Source organism: Oncorhynchus masou, chromosome 21, assembly GCF_036934945.1.
Source record: "Oncorhynchus masou masou isolate Uvic2021 chromosome 21, UVic_Omas_1.1, whole genome shotgun sequence".
NCBI lineage: Eukaryota > Metazoa > Chordata > Actinopteri > Salmoniformes > Salmonidae > Oncorhynchus > Oncorhynchus masou.
The window spans coordinates 27,632,832-27,653,929 of record NC_088232.1 but is presented as its reverse complement, the minus strand read 5'-3'; the positions used below and the strand labels follow the sequence as shown (position 1 = coordinate 27,653,929).

The 21,098-nt window shown below is 40.8% G+C and overlaps 1 protein-coding gene across 1 annotated transcript; it reads right to left on the bottom strand.

The window, feature by feature from the left end:
* Positions 1 to 7,672: 7,672 nt before the first annotated feature.
* Positions 7,673 to 19,808, bottom strand: LOC135507370 (protein TUNAR-like). The gene is made up of 2 exons (XM_064926922.1): positions 19,741 to 19,808; positions 7,673 to 9,975 (listed from the first exon to the last, which is right to left on the bottom strand). Exon 2 carries the CDS (start codon positions 9,934 to 9,936, stop codon positions 9,790 to 9,792), a length of 147 nt encoding a protein of 48 aa, XP_064782994.1. The 5' UTR covers positions 9,937 to 9,975; positions 19,741 to 19,808; the 3' UTR covers positions 7,673 to 9,789.
* Positions 19,809 to 21,098: the final 1,290 nt, after the last annotated feature.

The following is a 21,098-nucleotide window of genomic DNA, read 5'->3' as shown; positions in this document are numbered from 1 at the left end:
GTATTAACCAACCAACATTCTGTCACATTTTCCTGGGTCAGAAATGCAGTCACCTCATTTATTGATGAGTTTGTCCTAGTTTTGTCAGTGTTTGTTTTGTGGGCTGAACTTCAGGGAGAGGCAACAGTGACAGATAGAGTCAAAGCAGTATCAAGGTATAGTCTGAGACAGCACAGCACAGATGTCCCTCATTAAAAAACAACTTGCTGAGATCTGTCCTTTTAATCGCTGTCGTCAGTGTCCTCCAAAACAGTACAAAAAGGCAGTTTGCTTTCTGAATATACAGTTGAAGTCGGAAGTTTACATACACTTAGGTTGGAGCCATTAAAACTTGTTTATCAACCACTCCACACATTTCTTGTTATCAAACTATAGTTTTGGCAAGTCAGTTAGGACATCTACTTTCTGCATAACACAAGTCATTTTCCCAACAATTGTTTACAGACAGATTATTTCACTTATAATTCACTGTATCACAATTCCAGTGGGTCAGAAGTTTACATACACTAAGTTGATTGTGCTTTTAAACAGCTTGGAAAATTCCAGAAAATGATGCTATGGCTTTAGAAGCTTCTGATAGGCTAATTGACATAATTTGAGTCAATTGGAGGTGTACCTGTGGATGTATTTCAAGGCCTACCTTCAAACTCTGTGCCTCTTTGCTTGACATCATGGGAAAATTAAAAGAAAATCAGCCAAGACCTCAGAAAACAAATTGTAGCCCTCCACAAGTCTGGTTCATCCTTGGGAGCAATTTCCAAATGCCTGAAGGTACCATGTTCATCCGTACAAACAATATTATGCAAGTATAAACACCATGGGACCACGCAGCCATCATACCGCTCAGGAAGGAGACGCGTTCTGTCTCCTAGAGATGTAATTTGGTGCGAAAAGTGCAAATCAATCCCAGAACAGCAGCAAAGGACCTTGTGAAGATGCTGGAGGAAACAGGAACAAAAGTATCTATATCCACAGTAAAACAAGTCCTATATCGACATAACCTGAAAGGCCACTCAGTAAGGAAGAAGCCACTGCTCCAAAACTGCCATAAAAAGTCAGACTAGGGTTTGCAACTGCACATGGGGACAAAGATCATACTGTTTGGAGAAATGTCCTCTGGACCATAATGGCCATCGTTATATTTGGAGGAAAAAGGGGGAAGCTTGCAAGCTGAAGAACACCATCCCAACCGTGAAGCACGGAGGTGGCAGCATCATGTTGTGGGGGGATGCTTTGCTGCAGGAGGGACTGGTGTACTTCACAAAATAGATGTTATTATGAGTAAGGACAATTATGCGGATATATTGAAGTAACATCTCAAGACATCAGTCAAGAAGTTAAAGCTTGGTCGCAAATGGGTCTTCCAAATGGACAATGACCCCAAGCACACTTCCAAAGTTGTGACAAAATGGCTTAAGGGCAACAAAGTCAAGGCATTGGAGTGGCCATCACAAAGCCCCGACCTCAATCCTATAGAAAATGTGTGGGCAGAACAGAAAAAGCGTGTGTGAGCAAGGAGGCCTACAAACCTGACTCGGTTAGATGCACTATTGTAAAGTGGCTGTTCCACTGGATGTCATAAGGTGAATTCACCAATTTGTAAGTCGCTCTGGATAAGAGCGTCTGCCAAATGACTTAAATGTATGTAAATGTAAATGTAAATGAGGAATGGGCCCAAATTCTACTAACTCATTGTGGGAAGCTTGTGGAAGGCTACTCGAAACGTTTGACCCAAGTTAAACTATTTAAAGGCAATGCTACCAAATACTAATTGAGTTCTTCTGACCCACTGGGAATGCGATGAAAGAATTTAAAGCTGAAATAAATAATTCTCTCTACTATTATTCTGACATTTCACATTCTTAAAATAAATATGTGATCCTAACTGGCCTAAGACAGGGAATTTTTACTCTGATTAAATGTTAGGAATTGTGAAAAACTGAGTTTAAATGTATTTGGCTAAGGTGTATGTAAACTTCCGACTTCAACTGTAAATATAAAGTAAAAAATACCTATGACAGGTAAATGGCAGATAAATCAATAAAGGACTACACCATAGAGACTTAACTTTGATCCATTCAAGAATATACTTAATGTACAGTGGAGATATGCTGAGATAAAACAATGAAGACATGATGCAAGCAGGCATGGTTGTACTGCAAGCACATGTAGGTGGAGGGCAATGCAGGATCACTCCAAACAAGCGATAGCTGAGGGATTGCTATTTATTCCATGCCGACAAGTAGCCCTAGTGAAAATCTTTCAACTTAAAAAGTTTCACTTGGCAAACACAGCATTTGGGAAGATCTGCTGGGATTAAAGGCAAAACTAGGCTGAAGGATGACAAGAAGGCTATTTAATCATGCTGTTCTGTACCACCAGGCTCTAAGTAAATATTAGTACAATGAATCATAGTCAGGACATCACTCATGTTAAAAGAGCCTTCCTGAAACTATACAAACAGTTTTCATACAGTGCTTTCAAAATCCTCTTTCAGCCTTATTGCAGGTCCAGGATGTCATTTCGTTAAGGTAATGTCTCCTGGTTTTAGCATATCCTTCCTGCAGTGGACAAGAAGGCACCACTTTGATGTCTCTTGACAGTTTTGCTGTTCTTAGTTGAATGTCATAACCTGCATTTCTAAAGCATTTTCTTTTTACAGCTTTACCACAACAATAGGTTTTTTAAGGACGTTCTCAGGCAGCTTTTAATTTGCCTGACGAGTGTTTATGCAGTAAAGCAACATGTTAACTTCTAAACTTCTGAAATACCAAAATAGGGAGTCAAATTATTATTTATATATTTTACAATTAGTTGAATGACTTTAGAACAAAATACACAAATACCGCTTCTATAAGGGTTTAGCTAAAAACACGCACCTAACTTATAGTGATGATGTACGTTGAACTAAAGATGACCACAAAGTGTGTTTGTTCCCTTAACCTCTTAAATGTAAAGTTCCCATATTTAGAGATCCCATTTGATTTTCTTTATTAAATTCAGTCTGGTATGAGAATGGCACCTATCTGCAAAAGCAGGGTGTCTGCGGAAAGCTGAGTATCTTGGCTATTGATCGGTGCCTTCAAATCTTTGGTGTGACTTACTACCATATATGGCATACAAATTTATAAGGGCAAGCTGAGCCGATGACCTAATTTGTACCCACATTCTGGTTAGCGTTGTGAAGCATAAACAAAATAAACATGTAATATGTTGATACACACTATTACCAATATTATCAGATGATGTATGACTTAATGGTAACAGTGAATGTCCATTGAGTGACTAGGTTGAAAAACACGTAGATATCCCCTGTATGTCCCCCGACACCACCACTATGTTTGAGAGAGTTTGGTGTTGTAAAAATTTAGTTTTTATAGTGAACAATGACTTTTAGTTACATCCAGTGTGCAAAAACAGTGCAATTGACAGATTTGGACACTTTGGAGAGGTTTAAAGGACACTTGAATGTACCCTGGATACTCCATAACACCACCAGCATGTTTGGGTGAGGTTGATATGGTAGAAATTGTGTTTTTATACTGAACAAATAGTGTTTAGGGATTGCAAATATGTAATATCACTGGAATTATCTAATTTCTAGACATATGCCACTTTGGAGAGGTTTGGGGACACTTGGAAACGTCCCGTGACCACACCTGACACCCCTTACGAAAACATCTGCCCATTTCTAGTTATTAGGTCTATCAATCACATTTTACTGATATTGTTTGCATGTGTGCAATCCATTTGATAGGTGTCCAGCTCTAGCCATCAATAATTCACATAGCTGAAAGATGACTTTCAAAATAATAAAAAAAAAAATGTTATTTTGTGTGTGCTTGATCTTGTGGATTCTGTACTATGTAACTCCTATCTATTTTCCTCATAATCTCCCAAATGTCTTCTTTCCAAATATACCAGTTTTTTTGCATGTTAGAATCATGTAATTACATATGAACAGCATTTACTTTTGGGTATGTGTATTCAGGCGGAAATCTACATTTTGCCATAACATCTAAAGATGACCACAAAGCATGTTTGTTCCCTTAAATCAATGGTTTCAAACATACGGCCTGTGGGCCAGATCCGGCCAGCGAGGTGATCCAATCCGGCTCATGGGTGGTTTTAGTAAAATAAAGAAGAAAAATAATATAATTTATAAAAAATATAATAAAGAAAAATGTATGGGGGGACTAACAAAATACTTTGAAATGAAAAAAACAAATCTGAACAGTGTTTTTTGTGAAACAAATTTAGCACATTTTGACGGCGAGGAAACAACACACTTTCAGTGCTGCCCTCCAGACCTTGTTGACCGAATGGGGCCCCCAGGGGATTAATGAGATTGACACCCCTGCCTTAAATTAAAATCTTTGGCTTGTATCCTAAACGTGGGACAAGCACTTTGAAGCATATTTTACTTTTAATGACTTTCTTTCCCTCTTGTCCCATCTCATGTTAATAAAGGATGGTGGATATCTTGAGACCGATTTTAATGTCGACATAGTTCAGTCGTAACTCAGCAGGGTGCCTGTGATGAAAAGTCCTCATTACTTTCTCTCTGGTCAACATTTTATGTGTTGAAACTGAAATACCATCACTATTACTGCCGTACTAGAATGGATTGTAGGATTGTATGGCAAATGTTATGATATTTGCTTGTTTGAAAATCATACTTTATCATGTTTACCTGCCTGTACAGGATTATGTCTGAGTTTTTTGTTTGTTACTAAGATGTATGTATCTTTGTAAAAAAAAAAAATGTATTTATGTATTATTTATGTATGTATTTCCTCCTCTTGATCAATTTATTTGAATCACTGTGTTTTCACTTTACAAAGATCAATCTGTAATCTGACACCTTTTTCACTAAATCTGACACATGGACTTTTGCTTCTTGAGTTTTACATTTATACCAGGATTTGTCATGGCTTTCAGCCTCGCTCCTATTCTGAAGAAGGGATTTATTTCAATACATGAATAAACGTTAGAGAAGCAGAAGACGGGCTGGTGGCTGGATAGGCTATGTGCACCCTGTGTGACATCAGATCTACAGAAACATCTATTGGGGAAATCCCCTCACATCAATCATTAATTGTGGGATACAGCAAAGCGAGGCTCTAGGGAAGCTCTGTGTGGGGACTCCGAGGTGAACTCTGACCTTGTTGTTACACAATGGGGCCATGATTGTTGATGGCATACAGTATGTATGAGATAGCTCTATCCTCAATGTCAGCAAGACAAAGGAGCTGATCGTGGACTACAGGAAACGGAGGGCCGAGCACGCTCCCATTCACATCAAAGGGGTGTAGTAGAGCGGGTGGAGAGCTTCAAGTTCCTCCTTTCCACATCAGTAAGGATCTGTCATGATCCACACACACCAACACAGTCGTGAAGAGGACACGACAACACCTCTTCACCCTCAGGAACTTGAAAAGATTTGGCATGGGCACCTCAGATCCTCAAAAAGTTATACAGCTGCACCATCGAGAATATCTTGACTGGCTGCATCACCGCTTGGTATGGGATTGCTTGGTATCCAACTACAAGGCACTACAGAGGGTAGTGCGTATGGCCCAGTACATCAATGGGGCCAAGTTCCCTGCCATCTAGGACCTCTATACCAGGCGGTGTCAGAGAAATGCCCTAAAAATTGTCAAAGACTCCAGCCACCCAAGTCATAGACTGTTCTCTCTGCTACCGCACAGCAAGTGGTACCGATGCACCAAGTTTGGAACCAACAGGACCCCGACAGCCTGCTTCAGGGAACAAGCCTTCAGAATGAGAGCAGAAGGTGAACTCTGAAGCTGAATCAAGCAAAATGATCTGGGCTGGATTACCACCCCTTCTTACCTCTGTGAGATTATGCAACTCAACTCGTTATAGCCTGTCATAATATTGCACGGAATGCAAATTACTTTGAATATGCTCACCATTTGACTTGGAAACATCTGAGCTTGATTTGACAAGGGTATGTGCTTCATAAAAACATGGCAGTATTACTGTATCCTCTTTTCTGTCACCTAAACAGGTGGAATAACGTGATAAATGTGGATCCCAAACAGTGTTTAATCCTGTTGTTGTCTTTGCATTGTTTTTTATTGGGGTTGATTGGGGCCGTGCCTTGGGCAGATGACACTTTGGACCCTATTTCTTGTTGAGAATAATCATTTGAGAGACAGAGTATATGCTGTCTCAGTGTGATATGTCTTGTTGAAGTATGGATACTGAATTTTTATATGCCTGCATTGTTATGTAGTGTTTACAATTTGGCAGAGAATAACTCAAAATAGTTTGGCGTCACTGTAATTGGAATAATTAATTTTGTAAAGCAGCTCTAAAGTTTGGGTTGAACCTCTAGTGAATAAGAGATGGTAATAGAATGCATTAATAAATATACTGTAGCTGCTGTACATCGTAATATTATTTTTGTGCTAATTGACTGTACCTGCATTTTCTTATATAGCTTGTTCTCCAATTTTTTTTTATATAGGGAACCAATTTGTTTTCAGCACTTTAATTTCCATGACTGATCAAAACTCGCTTTCTCATGGCTCTCTCTTGTCCCTCTACAGCAGACATATGGTGAGCAACATGTTTGGAACATCGAATCACAATAAAGTCACAGTATCGAATCGCAATACATATACTGTACATAGTGAGAATGGCAATGCATGCAGTATCTTATCGGCACTAAGTAGGGTGATAATATTGTATAGTGAGTTTCCTGGCAATTCCCAGCCCTTCTCTGCATACAGTATCTTGTTGTTGGTATGTTTGTTTGTATGTTTGTTTGTTGAATATGTTATCCAACCTAACATTTGAACATCCAGATTATAGCATTAAAAACTTAAATTCAGTGCATCCTTTATATAGAGCCTGTATGCTTTCATGGACAATGACCTTGATTGAATCATTTCTCTCTTGTACATTGCAGTCTTCCACCCATTCTTCAGTAAGCATCTCTTGGCTTCAAAGGGAAATAATCTGAGGGTGTGTTGGCTGCTGTATCCAGGTGAAACAATAGCTTAAAGCCGGCTCCTGGGCTTGGTTGAATTTAAGCAGCTGTGCATCTTCAAACAACTCTGTTTACTTGATTCGTTGTTTAATCCAATATATATAAGAAATGTGGATTTAAGCTGTCTTTTTTCCCAGTCTGTTTGGAATTTCAGTGGATTCCAGTGAAATTATTTCAACACATCTATGGTCGTTCAAACAACGAGGAGACGGAATAAAAATAAACTTGTTCAGGATGATTTAGTTTTGGTCCCTTGTCCGCCGTGCTTTGTGTTCATTTCTTGTTTTCTGTCTTTCAGTTTGATTTGGAATTTGACGGAGAAGAAACACTGTTAACTCTAAATTAAAATGTTTTGCCCTCACTTGAAAGCAGTGTATTTATCTCTGTCTGACTGTCAGTGTAAAACAAGTTATTTCTTCAAAGCTCTTGTTGAGAGTGATTATGAGTGCCTTTTCATATTCCGGTGTAAATTATTTCCCAAATTTCCCATCACTAAATCTCTCAACTTCGAACAATGTTGGAAACTCATACGACTTATGAGAGTTACTAAATATACGTCTGGCTGAAGACATTTAAGGCAACACTGTGTGTAATTTCATAATATAGTTTTGAATAGGTTTTATTAAATTCTTTTTTAACAAAACAGCAAGCTTAAAAACTATCTTAGACATGGAAAAAAATAATAATAGGAAGATAAGATTTAAGTATTTTTCTTTTTACTTCTAGTATTACCCATCAAACTATGTATAATAGGCTTTGTGGGCCAGTTTCCCAGACCCAGATTAAGACTAATCCTGGACTAAGAAGCACTACATTTGTCAGAGCTTTTTAGTCCAGGAGTCTGGAAAACTGGCTCTGAGAATTCAAAGATAAGTGTACAACTACATAAAAATAGAATTATCTGATAAAAGCTTAAATCTGGGATTTTATAATATCAGGTCAAAGGTTAATAAAACGATGCTCATGGTTACTGAGACCCATGCAATGCTATGAAACTGCATTTAATAAGAGATGGTTTCACTAGGCATTTAAATTACACAAGAATATAAATAGAAACAGAAAGGCAAGGACTTACAATTCAATTACAAATCTGAAATACATTCTCAACACTGCCCATGTACTTACTACACTACTGTACCTCCTCCAAATATCTGCTATGTCTGGAGGAATAGGAACAGGAACCAGTCACCTTTGGGAGTAATTCCGAACCTTTTCGAATGGCTCCTTACAGGGAAATCAAGAGTAGACAAAGTTGGAGGATATCATAATACGAGTTAGGATCATCTGCAATTAATTACCAGTGTTCTGGAGATGTTTTAGATAGCCATTACATCCAGGTTAATTAGCCAAGCACTTTTGCAGATTCTGTTCTGTGTGGTTTGTCTTGCCACTGGATCCCCTTGCATATTATCTTCTTCTGCTTTGAGATCTGAACGATGGGATTGAGATACTGAACTTGAACTCAGGCACTTTTTTTGAAATCATAAGAGGTTGTAGGCTTCAGCGTATACATTTTTACACACATTTGCCCATACATTCGTACTTACTGTGAATAGTAATTTCCAAATTGTGCTTTTAAATTCACTATACATCTCATCTCAAGGCATTGCAGTTAATATGCAGAAGTTTACGTTAGATGACTTGGCACAGTCCTGAAGGAGAGGGCAACACAAAAAGGAGTCTATTCAGTCAAAGCTCGAAAGCTCAGTAAATGCTATATACATTTAGATAAAGTTTAGAACAATAATATTTTCTTCCATACTACCATTTTAAATGCGCTTTTTAATACTATATCATGACGCATGCAGATCGCACATTTGTGATCATATTTGATGCTACCCCCTACTTCACCAAATACCCACCTCCAGAAAACAAAACGAAACATAACTTAAGTTACTTGGATTCTTGATACTCCTGAGAAGATTTCTCTCAGCAACAATAACAAGAAGTCTTAGATTTCCCATTTTGCTAGTGCCAAAAAGCAGATAGACAAAAACCGGTTGCCTCCTTTTCTATCACTGTACGTACAATAAAATAATGATGTAAAGTAACAGGGTCCAAAATATATTTTCCTGAAAATAGAAAGCAGAACACAACAATAAATAGTATAGAACCATCATAAACTTAGGTTGACTTACACATTGCTACCACCTACCCACTAAAACACACTCAGTTCAAAGTATTTTTCTGTAAACATAATTTTTAACTATATGATAGTGCTCGTGTAAATAGAGTTATCATCTATCAACTATCAATTTGATCATAATGTACATGACTTCTCCAGTCTACAGTTTCAATGTAATCTGTCCATTCTGAGGGTATGATTATCATGCTTTTCCCTTTTTAATATCAAAATGTTTATCAGGCCTTTTTTTCCACTTTCTCCTTGTCTTGGTACCTGTGTAAGAAAGCTGGATCTCGAGAGCTGACTTACCAAGTGGCTCGCGCTAGCCTCATGCATATTTACAGGTTAAAAGGTCAAAGTAGTATCAGAGACTCGGGATGATACTGACGGCCCGGGACAAAGGCCCCATAGGAATGGTCCAGTCTCCAATAGACATAGTCTCAACACCGCTCGGTGACCCTGCCGTAGGTTACAAGCGTCGCGGTAATCACACAGTCTTAGATGCCTTTGAATGTTGGGAATGTCGATCGACAACACGGCACCGCCTCGGCACAGATCCAACTCCCAGCCAAATAACATGGCTGCAGCCGTTAGGTCTGCTGTGCTGTTCAATGCAAACGATAGGAATGTATTTTTATCACAGTCACAGCGTGGTGTAGATGTAGACAAAGATGATGACTACCAGGTTGAGAATGGTGCCGATGATCCCAAGCATGGCCAGAATGGACTCCTCTGTACCTTCCTTGTCTTGCATTCCAGTTTCTTCATCACAGATGGCAGTGTTTACCATTTTCCCAGGAAAGGTCTGCAGTTTCCCTCTCAGACCAGTCTGGAAAATAATAGAAACACAAAATCATTAAACACATCAACAATAAGGTCAAATAGGGTATTCTTATATTTGTCCTGTTTCAAAGATGTTTAAGTGTGTAACTTGTACAAGTGTGTGGTTTGAAATATCCCACTCCCTCTGAGACACCCTCAGAGAGTTGGGTCACAGCCAGGGATTTGTCTGTTATACGTTGGCAGCTGAGACATAGTAGTAGCAAAGCTATAAGGAACATGCACACACAGATCAACTGACTTTTGGAAATTATTTGGAGCAGAGAAACTAACATGTCATTAGAAATCTTTAATAGGCAAGACTTGAAAATAAACAAATTGCTTTATGGGCTTTACAAAAACAGAAGCCTATCTCAGCGGATTGCCCAAGATGATATAACTGACACACTGGCTGCCCTATGACATAGTGGAAAACATTGTCAAGGAGCAGCTGAGAGACCATCGTGATTGACGCACTGGTCATCGTGCGAATGGCTCACTGGATGAAATTACTCACCACACTTGCATGTATGTCTCTATATGGCTTATGGGTTATGAAGCGTACATTAAGGGAAAGGGGGATACCTAGTTAGTTGTACAACTGAATGCATTCAACTGAAATGTGTCTTCCGCATTAGCCAGGTCTGTGGTGCCTGTTGTCAGCCCACAGTAGGAGCAGCCAGGTTGGCTTCCGGACACGACCCAGAGGACCAAAGCTTGATCCTCTAACGGTTCCGTGGTTTCAAAAGCATGGAAACTCATGTACAGTAGAAATATAAAGACCACCTGCTATAAGCCGTGGTTGGTGTGGCGATTATTATCATCTTTTTGACAACTTCAAAAGTATGATTCAAATGAAATATTTTGAGCATTTATGCCCCTGCTTGAGCCTAGTTTTCAGTTGATCTGTATTATGGTATACTATATATATAAAAGTATGTGGACATCCTGTCAAATTAGTGGATTCTAATATTTCTGTTGCTGACGGGTGTATAAAATTGAGCCATGCAATATTAATAGAGAAACATTGGCAGTAGAATGCCATTACTGAAGAGCCCAGTGACTTTCAAAGTGGCACCGTCATAGGATGCCACCTTTCCAGCAAGTCAGTTTGACAAATTTCTGACCTGCTAGTGCTGCCCCGGTCAACTGTAAGTACTGTAATTGTGAAGTATTTCACAGAGCGCGACCACCGAGGGCTGAAGCGTGTAGGGCATAAAAAATGGCTGTCTTTGGTTGCAACATACTCTACTGAGTTCCAAACTTCCTCTGGAAGCAACGTCAGCACAATAACTGTTAGTCGGGAGCTTCATGAAATGGGTTTCCATGGACAAGCAGCCGCACACAAGCCTAAGATTACCATGCGCAATGCCAAGCGTCGGCTGAAGTGGTGGAAAGTTTGCCTCCATTGGACTCTGGAACAGTGGAAACACGTTCTCTGTAGTGATGAATCACGCTTCACCATTTGGCAGTCCGACGGACGAATCTGGGTTTGGAGGATGCCAGGAGAACACTACCTGCCCCAATGCATAGTGCCAACTGCAAAGTTTGGTGAAGGAGGTCTGGGGCTGATGTTCATGGGTTGGGCTAGGCCCCTTAGTTCCGGTGAAGGGAAACTTTAACGCTACAGCATACGATGAAATTCTAGACTATTCTGTGCTTCCAACTTTGTGGCAACAGTTTGGGGAAGGCCCTTTCCTGTTTCAGCATGACAATGCCCCTGTGCCCCATAAGAGGTCTATACAGGAAGAAAAAAATTGATATCGGTGTAAAATAACTTGACTGGCTTGCACAGAGCCCTGACCTCAACCCCATCAAACACTTTTGAGATGAATTGGAACAGCGACTGCGAGCCAGGCCTAATCGCTCAACATCAGTGACCGACCTCAATAATGCTCTTGTGGCTGAATGGAAGCAAGTCCCCGCAGCAATGTTCCAACATCTAGTGGAAAGCCTTCCCAGAAGAGTGGAGGTTGCTATAGCAGCAACGGGGGGGACCAACTCCATATTAATGCCCATGATTTTGGAATGAGATGTTCGACGAGCAGGTGCCCACATACTTTTAGTCATGTAGTGGATGTCCCATGGAGAGGAGCTAGCATAACCCACTGTCAGTTGGAATCCATTTGTTGGCCATATCATTGCTTCTCTGGCTCACCTCATCAATAATTAAAACAAAATCAAATGGATTGAAGGATAGTTTATTGACAGGACAAACACATTCTCCTTTCAGTTCCCTGGGAGACAATTTCCCAGTGGGGCTTTGAGCAAACGCACCACAGTCTGAGTTGAATCCATATGAGGGCAAACCCCCGTAAGTAAGAGTTTAACATTCAGCTGGTGTCTGCAACCCATCCATCACAATGTCTACAACACAGAAAACAGTTCATCTGCTGTGGCTGATGATGAATCCAATTTCGCACGATTGTTTGCTATAATTAACATCTGCGACATCCAGATTATTAAGGCTCATTTGCAAATCCTCCATTGGTGTAATTTAAATTTGTGTAACCTTTGGAACAGGTCTGCATGAGGAGAGATTTTGTTATGTCCTCGCTCGGCTCTCAGGCCCCTCTATATTTTTCCCTTTACGTTATCTTGCTGCAGTTCTTTCTCAAACAGTTTGGCAGGGAAAATGTCCTGTCAGAATCATGACATTTATTACTCTATTATACAGTCTGGCGAGAGTCTGTGAAGTGAGTAGGGTGAGAGGTGAGTGTGAGAGATTTGACCAGGTATTATAAGGGCACCAACATGAGGAAAAGGGAGCTCCTGAGCCTCTGGTTAATGGACAGTTCAACTAGAAGTGGAACAAGCTATACTGTATGTCAAATATGGTAGTGTATTGTGGCATCTGTGATTGATTGGGAAAAGCAAGAGGTACTGTTATGACGATTCACCAGTTTCGATTCAAAAAATGTAGACCTATTAACCAATCAATACTTCATCAATTACTCATTTCGGGAGCATGATTTATCCAGCAAATGTCACTTGGGTAAGCATAGGCAAATTAAATTAAGAAGAAGAAATCCAACTTGAAAGTGTCTTCAGATATGAACATCATTTCTTATCTTAATGTTTTGTATTCATGCATATTCCTGGAAAGAGCAAGCCAAACGATTATTTCTAGTGGGCTGAGTGCTTTCTTTACCTGAGATCTCTAACAATGGGCTGTGATTGTTCGCCTTGGGGAGTGCTATAAACAGGGTTTCCCTCAAACTGAATGGCACTCATTGTGTAGTATGCTGCTGGATGGGCCCTCATGCATGAAGACGCCTGCTCGCTGCTGATATAAACTGCACTTGGGAGAGAGAGATATGGAGTCCCTGCCAAAACTGGGAGCAGAGAAACAGCTTTACCACAGGGAGCAGCTGTTCGTCTCTCAAACAAATGCTCTAGAGTACTTCCATACAAACCTCCACTGTGCTAGCTGGCCGGTCCAAACCTCACGCTTTACAACAGGAAAGGTGTGTGGCAAGCTGTGACATTTGGCCTATACAATGCACCCTACTCAATGGCCACATGGGTACCGTATGTCATCTTCACTTTGTTTTACACCTGAGCTCATCACTATGGTACTTCTCCCTAGGTTTTGTCTTCGTCCTGGGTGTATCCTGATTGTTTGAGTACCAAGTACATAATGGCTCTTGCGTTTGGAATTGGAAGATAAGGCACCAGCTCAAAGTGATTTTCAAACAAACAATTAAGGTTCGATTTTTTGGGGGTGATGTACTTTATGTACTTCAGTAGTCACATTTTTACGCTTATAGTAAGAAAACGACACCAAATTACAGATTTCTGGTTGCACTAAGCACAGTTCATATCTGAAGACTTCCAAAGTAAAATACTTGTGACTAGAGGATAAAAAAAACATGTGCATATCATCAAATGCAGTCCATCATAGTTAATTATCATTATGCAAAAAAATGATCCAGTTGCAGTCCAAATACTGTATGATATTTCCCAGGAAATATGTGATTTCTAAAGTAGAGACTTTTGTTCAAAGCAAGCGTTTGCATTTCAGGTCATATACTTGTTCAAATAGTAATGATTCACACCTGGTTCCTGGATTTCAGAGCAAAAGCCAGAAGCGTGGCCGAGATAAATGGAGCATCACCATGGAAAGAAGGAAACGTTCATACTGTACCTGGAACAACACATCCAGGCTCTCCAGCTACACCTAATCGAGTTTAGCGTCTGCAGATCAGTGAAGAGTGAAACCTTTTGCCTCTTGAATAATTCTGAGCATATCAAACATTCCCAGATGCTAACTGGGTCTGACAGGCAGAGTTGCTTTTGGCATTGTTTTAAATGTGGAATTAAAGCAAACAACAACCCCCCACTCATTCACACACATACACACGCACAGCGGCATCATGCCCATAGGGGACACAGGGACACATGCACCCTCAGACACATGCACCTTCCTAAAATATATAGACATTTTTCATAACATTTTGTTGTTGTTATTTCTCTTTAATTCTACTAGCCACCTAGCAATTTTATGAAGTTGGCTTTAGCTAGCTCAGGTAGGTTATCCAATTTCCCAACCTCATATCTATACTGAACAAAAATATAAATGGTCCCATGTTTCATGAGCTGAAATAAAATATCCCAAAATGTTCCATACACACAAAAAGCTAATTTCTCTCAAATGTTGTGTACAAATTTGTTTACATCCCTGTTGGTGAGCATTTCTCATTTGCCATGATAATCTATCCACTTGACAGGTGTGGCATATCAAGAAGCTGATTAAACAGCATGATCATTACACAGGTATACCTTACTCTGGGGCCAATAAAAAGACACTCTAAAATGTGAAGTTTTTTCACATGACACAATGCCACAGATGTCTCAGGTTTTGAGCGAGTGTGCAATTGGCATGCTGACTGCAGAAATGTCCCCCAGAGCTGTTGCCAGATAACTTGGTTGAACTTGCAACCTTTCGGTAACTAGTCCAACTCTCTAACCACTAAGCTACCCTGCCGCCCCAAGTTAGAGTAGCTAGCTTGTCTATCTTAGCTGGCATGCCTGCTGGCGTGGTTGGTAGACTTTAGAAAAGCAAGCAATAACAAAATGTACTGGATAAGACTGACATTCCTTTAGTTATTTACCTAGATTTTAGCAGAGATGCAGAGAAGCATATTTAGTTTCTTTAAAAAAAGAACCACCAGTCAGGAGGATACATACAGCATATCTAAGAGGTATGCTTAGATATGCAGAAAAATGAACATATTTTTTACATAGAATTATTAAGCATAATGATTATGGCTATAGACTGCAGTAAATAGTTTTTTCAGATGTTTGAAAAATGCAAAATTCTCCTACCTCCGGATCACCCTCCAGCCACCCTGACGTACTTTGTGCCCCCTCAGATTTTTGGACCCACACATACACACACATGCATACAGTACATAAAACTACACAATGTACACGCGTTCACGGTCTGCCCAGCGCATTACCGGGGGCAAACTACCTGCCCTCCAGGACATCTACACCACCCGATGTCAAAGGAAGGCCAAAAAGATCATCAAAGACATTAACCACCCGAGCCACGGCCTGTTCACCCCGCTATAATCCAGAAGGTGAGGTCAGTACAGGTACATCAAAGCTGGGACCGAGAGACTGAAAAACAGCTTCTATCTCAAGGCCATCAGACTGTTAAACAGCCATTTCTAACACATTAGAGGCTGCTGCCTATAGGCATAGACTAGAAATCACTGGCCACTTTAAGGAATAGAACACTAGTCACTTTAATAATGTTAACATATCTGGCATTACTCATCTCATATGTATATACTGTATTCTATACTATTCTACTGTATCTCAGTCACTGTCGCAACCACTATTACCAGCCTGTTCAACCTCTCTTTCATATCGTCTGAGATCCCCAAGGATTGGAAAGCTGCCGCAGTCATCTCCCTCTTCAAAGGGGGAGACACCCTGGACCCAAACTGTTACAGACCTATATCCATCCTGCCCTGCCTATCTAAGGTCTGCGAAAGCCAAGTCAACAAACAGGTCACTGACCATCTTGAATCACACCGTACCTTCTCCGCTGTGCAATCTGGTTTCCGAGCCGGTCACGGGTGCACCTCAGCCACGCTCAAGGTACTAAACGATATCATAACGGCCATCGATAAAAGACAGTACTGTGCAGCCGTCTTCATCGACCTTGCCAAGGCTTTCGACTCTGTCAATCACCATATTCGTATCGGCAGACTCAGTAGCCTCGGTTTTTCTGATGACTGCCTTGCCTGGTTCACCAACTACTTTGCAGACAGAGTTCAGTGTGTCAAATCGGAGGGCATGCTGTCCGGTCCTCTGGCAGTCTCTATGGAGGTGCCACAGGGTTCAATTCTCGGGCCGACTCTTTTCTCTGTATATATCAATGATGTTGCTCTTGCTGCGGGCGATTCCCTGATCCACCTCTACGCAGACGACACCATTCTATATACTTCCGGTCCGTCCTTGGACACTGTGCTATCTAACCTCCAAACGAGCTTCAATGCCATACAACACTCCTTCCGTGGCCTCCAACAGCTCTTAAACGCTAGTAAAACCAAATGCATGCTTTTCAACCGTTCGCTGCCTGCATCCGCATGCCTGACTAGTATCACCACCCTGGATGGTTCCGACCTTGAATATGTGGACATCTATAAGTACCTAGGTGTCTGGCTAGACTGTAAACTCTCCTTCCAGACTCAAATCAAACATCTCCAATCGAAAATCAAATCTAGAGTCGGCTTTCTATTCCGCAACAAAGCCTCCTTCACTCACGCCGCCAAACTTACCCTAGTAAAACTGACTATACTACCGATCCTCGACTTCGGCGACGTCATCTACAAAATAGCTTCCAACACTCTACTCAGCAAACTGGTTGCAGTTTATCACAGTGCCATCCGTTTTGTCACTAAAGCACCTTATACCACCCACCACTGCGACCTCTATGCTCTAGTTGGCTGGCCCTCGCTACATATTCGTCGCCAGACCCACTAGTTCCAGGTCATCTACAAGTCCATGCTAGGTAAAGCTCCGCCTTATCTCAGGTCACTGGTCACGATGGCAACATCCACCCGTAGCACGCGCTCCAGCAGGTGTATCTCACTGATCATCCCTAAAGCCAACACCTCATTTGGCCGCCTTTCGTTCCAGTTCTCTGCAGCCTGTGACTGGAACGAATAGCAAAAATCGCTGAAGTTGGAGACTTTTATCTCCCTCACCAACTTCAAACATCTGCTATCTGAGCAGCTAACCAATCGCTGCAGCTGTACATAGTCTTATCGGTAAATAGCCCACCCAATTTTACCTACCTCATCCCCATACTGTTTTTATTTATTTACTTTTCTGCTCTTTTGCACACCAATATCTCTACCTGTACATGACCATCTGATCATTTATCACTCCAATGTTAATCTGCAAAATTGTAATTATTTGCCTACCTCCTCATGCCTTTTGCACACAATGTATATAGACTCTCTTTTTTTTCTACTGTGTTATTGATTTGTTTATTGTTTACTCCATGTGTAACTCTGTGTTGTCTGTTCACACTGCTATGCTTTATCTTGGCCAGGTCACAGTTGCAAATGAGAACTTGTTCTCAACTAGCCTACCTGGTTAAATAAAGGTGAAATAAAATAAACAATAAATAAATAAACTTACTAATGTTTAAATATCCTGCATTACTCATCTCATATGTATATACTGTATTCTATACTATTCTACTGTATCTCAGTCACTTACTAATGTTTAAATATCCTGCAATACTCATCTCATATGTATATACTGTATTCTATACTATTCTACTGTATCTTAGTCACTTACTAATGTTTAAATATCCTGCATTACTCATCTCATATGTATATACTGTATTCTATACTATTCTACTGTATCCTAGTCACTTACTAATGTTTAAATATCCTGCATTACTCATCTCATATGTATATACTGTATTCTATACTATTCTACTGTAACCTAAGTCCGTTCCGCTCTGACATCACTCTGTCAATATGTATATAGTCTTAATTCATTCCTACTTAGATTTATGTGTATGGGGTATATGTTGTGGAATTTGTTAGATATTACTGCACTGTCGGAGCTAGAAGCACAAGCATTTCGCTACACCCGCAATAACATCTGCTAATCACGTGTATGTGACCAATAAAATTTGATTTCATTTGACAACTCCGCACACACACGATCACTATATTGAAGCGCATTGAATCTTTTTTTAACGAGATTTCCTTGATTTAACCTTTGCTCTTTACGATTGACCACCCAGTTATTATGACAGCTATTACCTTTTTATTTTACAAAGCAACACCACAGATATCGATCTTGACCAAATTCTATATTATCTGTGCGAATGTAAAACTAGCAACAAAGAAAGATAAAGAGTTTGTGATACATTATTTTCTAATGTATCATGTACAGTGCAGTACATCTAGCACTTCATTTCAATAATTAGACAATTCCGCATGGTGAAAGAACAATATCCCAATATCCTCAAGAGGAAAAGTTTAAGAATTTCATACTATAAAGAAGAGATTCAATTATCATAAAACACTATTTAAAGGGGGGATTCATACTTTTATGAATCTCAAATCTCAGCTTTGTTCTTTACCTCCAGACATGAATAAGTTAACACCTTGCCTGGTGAAAAAAAAGATTCAAACCCTATTATTTCCATGACTATACTTTTCAACATTTTCCTCTAGTCCAAAAAAATATAACTAATCAATTGCCTAGTTAAAATGCAAAATGACAAAACAACCCATGATGATAAATCTAGGCTACTGATAAGTTTCTATAACACTGTATAAAATAGGAAAATCTGTTGCTGTCAACAAGCAGATATATACACCTGTCTCGACTGTCACCTGGACCTATGGTCACCCCAGTTGACTGCATACGATTAAGGGTGAGAATTTTGCAGATAACATACCTTGCAGAGCATCAGGAGGAACATAGCATTGGACATGCTGGAGGGGTTGTTTGCCTTTCCGTAGTGCACAGATATCCCTGGCAACTAAGGGAAAAGTCGGCACCTCTCATCCTTTGGCAGTGGAGAGGCACGGGATCCGAGGGAGAGGGCTGTCTCGTCTTCCAGGCTGTCCAATTCAAAGGTTTCTTTCGTCGGATGTCGTACCCCGCGGCAGTTGAGCGTTTCCTCCCCAAGTTGCATCTCAGTAGTGACCTAGTTCGCTTTGTGGTCAGTTTCTCCTCCTCAGCCTTGATGAGCTGGAGCTGGAGCAGTTGTGCTCTCCTCTTCTCCTCTCCACTCCTTTTCTGATGGGGAGATGATGTCAGGTTGAAGTGGGGAGTCAGATGATGAGCAGGTGAGGAGGGAAGCGGTTTCATGTATGTAATTCCATCTCACTTCTTTTTGCTTTGCAAACCCCAGTTGATTCCACCAAAGACTTTAGTCCTCGTTCTCACTTTAGAGTACTGTACACATCAACCTGCAACTTGACTCTCCTTTTTAAAGATTAATTCGCACTGTCAAACTTTGGCTCATGCAATTTAAAACACTTTCAGCTGATGTACTATTCTGGATTTTCAATTTTAAGGAAAAAAAATAATGAAATCAAGCAACAACTTCTGATTTCAGAAAGTTGATTCCACCCTGGAAATTATTAGCAACCTAACCAGGCTTTTCCTGTTCCTCTGCTCCAGTGGCTGAGTGTTTCCCTTGCTGTCTACTGAACAGTGTGTGTTTGAGCTGGACGGCTATAAGAGCGAGCGCTGTGAGCGAGGGACTCAGTCTCATACTCACGCCGATGTGGTTGGAGCAGTTGCCATGCTCTAGAGGCAAGAGGCTTCCCCTGGTCCTTCTTCCGCTCATACAGTATTAACGCAGCCGGGGTTGCCTGGCAACCAGCTCTGGGGAACCACAGAACACCTGGTGACAAAAAGCATTCGTGACAGACGGGCTGAGATGAGAGGGTCTCCTCCACACAGTCTTCCCTATTGTTTGGAGGGAGTGAGTGTGTGCGTACATACATGCATGTGTGTGTTTGTGTGCATAATTTACATGCATGTATGTGTGTATGTGTGTGTGAGTGTGTGTGTGTGTGTGTGTGTGTGTGTGTGTGTGTGTGTGTGTGTGTGTGTGTGTGTGTGTGTGTGTGTGTGTGTGTGTGTGTGTGTGTGTGTGTGTGTGTGTGTGTGTGTGTGTGTGTGTGTGTGTGTGTGTGTGTGTGTGTGTGCGTGTGTGTGTGCGTGCGTGCGTGCGTGTATGCGCGTGTGTGTATGTCACAACTACGGCTGCGTGGACAGACAGGAGCATGGTCCCCTCACAGCCTCAGAGACATCACAGTAGAGTACTGAGCCCTCCTGTCCATTCCCCACAACAGGCTCCTCTGTAAAAGACCAGAGCCAGTAATAGATATGCTGATTAAACATGAAATCCATCAGGATGTAATGTTCCAAAACCAACACCAGGACAAACCCAACATCCCCTCCTAAAGTCCACCATCCCCTCCCCTACACTCCCATTGCTCCAGTCGTCCCACTTGGTCTCTAGTTGGAGACAGATACACGTGAGCTCATAATGGGAGCACAGGACCAAGCAGTCTTCGGTCTCCATATCTTATACACAGTGACACTAAATGTGAATCAGCTAGACAGCATCCCCCTTTCCCATAAAATCAGAGGCAGATTCACGCTGTCAATGTATCTGCTCGTTAACTCGTTTATATTACAGACCCTTCAGTGATGAATATTCAGTGTATCTGTGTTTACAGTTTATGGGGAAAGTAAAGCCTGTGGTTTTGGACGTTCAAGGTCAATCTCTCGTGTTTTTGATCACCAGTAAAACGTGCCAAATGTATTAACAAATAACATTTATGGTATTTCAACTCTTATTGTACATGTATGAGCAATAAGGAGTGTATGGAGGGTGAGTACCAGAGGGACTTGAAAGTCTCAGCCATCATTCATCACTATACTGTGAAAAACCTGTGCTACACATTCCCACACCTCAACACACAAACAGTACAGGTGGACACTAGAAAATAGGACCAAACCCCCAAACTGCTCACATCAAAACCCAAAAAGGATGAAGCAGATTTATAGCCTAAATAAATCTGTTCTCAGGTGAACTTCTTGCAAGCTTTTTTTTCCAACCTTGGT